The 2,992-nt window shown below is 64.6% G+C and overlaps 1 protein-coding gene across 1 annotated transcript; it reads right to left on the bottom strand.

Moving 5' to 3' along the window:
* Positions 1-258: 258 nt before the first annotated feature.
* LACRT (lacritin) lies at positions 259-2,992 on the bottom strand. Its single transcript, XM_072797609.1, has 5 exons — positions 2,835-2,992; positions 1,641-1,679; positions 1,092-1,196; positions 724-825; positions 259-400 (listed from the first exon to the last, which is right to left on the bottom strand). Exons 1-5 carry the CDS (start codon positions 2,890-2,892, stop codon positions 348-350), a joined length of 357 nt encoding a protein of 118 aa, XP_072653710.1. The 5' UTR covers positions 2,893-2,992; the 3' UTR covers positions 259-347.

The raw sequence follows: 2,992 nt of genomic DNA, 5'->3' as shown, positions 1-2,992 counted from the left end.
TGGCTTTAATAGGGTGACTCAGGCTTTGACCGTCTTCCCAAGGACAAATCCTGCTGCTTTGGAGACTGGTTTGATTTCTGGAAACACCCGAATGTCACTGGGCGCCGCAGTGAGGGGTTGGACTGGGGAAGAGGCCCAGCGCGTGTGGCCGTGGCTCTGCGTGGGCTAAAGGGCTCGCCGCCCAGCCTCTGGGCTTTGGGGAGGGCTCCGCTCTCCGTCTCCCCGGGGCCCACCCCACAGAGCACAGACACAGGCGAGTGGGATGCTTCAGTTTAATCACGCGGGGCTGCGGCGCGGCTGAGGCCTGGAGTCCCGGGACCCCTCCTCTTCGGCGTCTCAGACTCCATCTAATTGAATTGTGGAACAAGCTTTTTCAGATTTCGTCCAAATTCGGCTCCACCTAGGAGGATGCAGAGGTTGGGATGCGGCCCAGGGGCCCCCCGGCCCCGGCTCCACCCTGTGCATTGCCCTCAGCCCTGTCTTCTGCTTTCCAACCTCACGCGGCCCCCGGGACCCCCCTTCCCCACCTGGGCAGGATCTCAGGCTGCGGCTCAGACCCCAGGTGCAACCTGGCATCATGCAACCGCATGGCTCGAGTGTGGATGAGAAACTGGAGACTTTTGAAAGAGGGAAGTTTCCGGGGGGGGGGGCGGCTGCAGGGGCCCCGATGCCGGGTGCCGGGTGCTCCTGTTCCCACAAGGCTTTGCCCTGGGATGCACTCACGGTCATAAAGATTTTTCCTGAATTGACGTCCCTTATCCAGCCTTTTTTCTGCTCCTTCTAGGCCATGTCCCGCGAGCGTGAGACCTCTGCTTACCAGGGATTCTAATTGGGGAGCAGAAGAATGACTTTAGCAGAAAACTCCCGCTTTCCCCTCCCGCCCCTCATGAGACGTGGTCGCTCTTCCCCGCGGGGAAGGGGGGGCCGGGGGAGAAACCACGCAGGCCGCAAGCCACCCCGCAGAGCTCCGGGTCGGGGTGCACGTGCGCCCCCCGCTGTGCTTGTCCCCAGGCTCGTCTCCATGGGCCAAGCGCCAGCGGCCCCCCGACACCCCTCTGGGCTGTCGCCTGCCCTCAGACGGAGAAGCTCACTCAGTGGGCTCTGGTCCTCTCCATGCGGGGTAGAGCCCTCGGGCTCCTGGGCCGCCTTTTGGGGCGCAGCGGGGTCCGCGGCGGGTGTCGAGCCTCCGGGGTCGGCTGCAGACAGTGCAATTTGTTGATTTTAGCAAAGTCAGAGCGTGTCCTAGCTTGGAAGGAGCGGCAGGGCCCCGGGACACCGACGATGCACCGATGCACCGGCCCCAGGTCCGGTAAGGTCTCTACCCTCGAGGCCTTGCTGGGGCTGAGTGCCCCCGCCTCCAACCCCTGCAGGGAGCCCCTAACCCTCAGCAGGACGGTCCCAGGAGGTGCGGCCTGCACGGGAAGAGGTCACGGGGGTGGGGGTGGGGGTGGGGGGAGCTCTCACGGTGGGGCCGGTGCCCCCGTGAACGCCTCCAGGGCTCCTCCTGCCTGTGAGGGCGACGATGATGAGCTAGCAGTGTGCACCCTGCTGGGGCCCTTCCCTCGCCTCCGGCCTCCACCCCATCCCGGGTGCCGGCCTCTCCCCTTGAAGGCAGAGCCCGAAGGGAGGGAAGGACTCACCGGCCACAGCCCCTGGGGCAGGATCTGAGGAGTCACCTTCTGCAGTGGGAGAAAGAGGCGGCCGTGAGGACTGAACCTGACCCACGCGAGCCCATCCCGCCTCCCGCGCCTTATCCTTGGCCCTTGGGAGAGTTTGTGGGCTCAAGGAGACACGCTTCCCTCCTGGTCCTACTCGCCCATCGGCGGATCCACAGGGGCGGTCTTTCTGGTGTTTGACCCGTCCTACGTCCTACGGCTGTTGGAAGCCGGTTCTCCCCATTGCCTCTGGCCTGTGAGGATGGCCTGAGATCCCCGCGGGGAACCGGCAGTGCTTGGAGGCACTCAGGGCCCCCCTGGCAGACGGGACAGCGCAGGGGCCGTGGGTCATGCCTGAATGGTTTCTGGGCTCGGACCCAAGCCCTCATTCTCTTTATCCTTTCAGCACGATGTTCATGCCAAGCTCTCTGCTAAGTGGAGGGGGGTTCAGTGCCCAGGACGTGGGAAGACCCCGCCCTGACCCAGCTCCCACTCCAGGACATAGTCACGGGGTCACAGCGTGATGGTGCCGGAAGGGCAAGCACAGAGGGGTCTAAGTTTTCCTACATTTGCATGGAAGGCTTTTCTTGAGGAATTGCCATCTACACTGACATGTGACGGATGAGACAGCATCGGGCCGGGGACACTCGGGGTTGGCTGCGGGGAGGGGACAGGGAGGGGAAAGGACTCCAGGCAGAGGCAAGAGCAAGAAGGAAGGTCCCCGGGTTCGAGGAGCAGCAGGGCCGTCCCGGCCTGAATAGTGCTTTTTGGACTCTTCTCCGAAAGAGGCATCCTGAGACCCAAGGCCACGGGCACGCGGAGTATGGGCTGGATTTCGGCCCCCGCTGCTTCCTGCCTGGTGCTCTTGTGCAAGGGGACAACCCGCCCAGCTGTGTGCGTGGCCCGGAAGCCCCACAGGAAGGCCAGGTGGCCGGAGCACAGTGGCAAAGGACGGCGCGTGAAGAGATGAACCGGGAGACCAGGCACAGCCGGGGGGCTCCTGGGTCCCCACCCGGGGAGTAAAGGGCCTGCGGGTAGAAAGCTGGCGGCAGGGGTCAGTCCCTGGCAGGGGCAGGAGGAGCCAGCACCCCGCTGGGAGAATCAGAGAGGAACGAAGCCTGGAGGTAAGCCCTGGGGTGTCGGGGCTCCGGGGCGCTGCAGGGGGACGGCCGTACTCACCGGCAGAGACCAGGGCCCCCGCCAGAGCCGCCAGCCAGAGGAGAGCCGAGAATCTCATGCTGTGGGACGACGCGGGAGCTGCACCCACAGAATACTCAGAGGGTCCGAGAATGCCCGTGATGGGGCTGCCGGGCCCTTTTAAGGATCCCAAGGGCCAA

This window comes from Canis lupus, chromosome 25, assembly GCF_048164855.1.
Source record: "Canis lupus baileyi chromosome 25, mCanLup2.hap1, whole genome shotgun sequence".
NCBI lineage: Eukaryota > Metazoa > Chordata > Mammalia > Carnivora > Canidae > Canis > Canis lupus.
This window is presented reverse-complemented; position numbering and strand designations above follow the sequence as displayed.

What these genes read in the sequence shown, in the direction of transcription:
- LACRT (XM_072797609.1), bottom strand. Translation starts at nt 2,892, where the DNA reads ATGAGATTCTCGGCTCTCCTCTGGCTGGCGGCTCTGGCGGGGGCCCTG. An exon ending in GGGGGCCCTGGTCTCTGCCG is followed by an intron (nt 1,680 to 2,834) that starts GTGAGTACGGCC and finishes CTCCCACTGCAG; the next exon opens with AAGGTGACTCCTCAGATCCT. An exon ending in AGAGGACCAGAGCCCACTGA is followed by an intron (nt 826 to 1,091) that starts GTGAGCTTCTCC and finishes CTCCCCAATTAG; the next exon opens with AATCCCTGGTAAGCAGAGGT.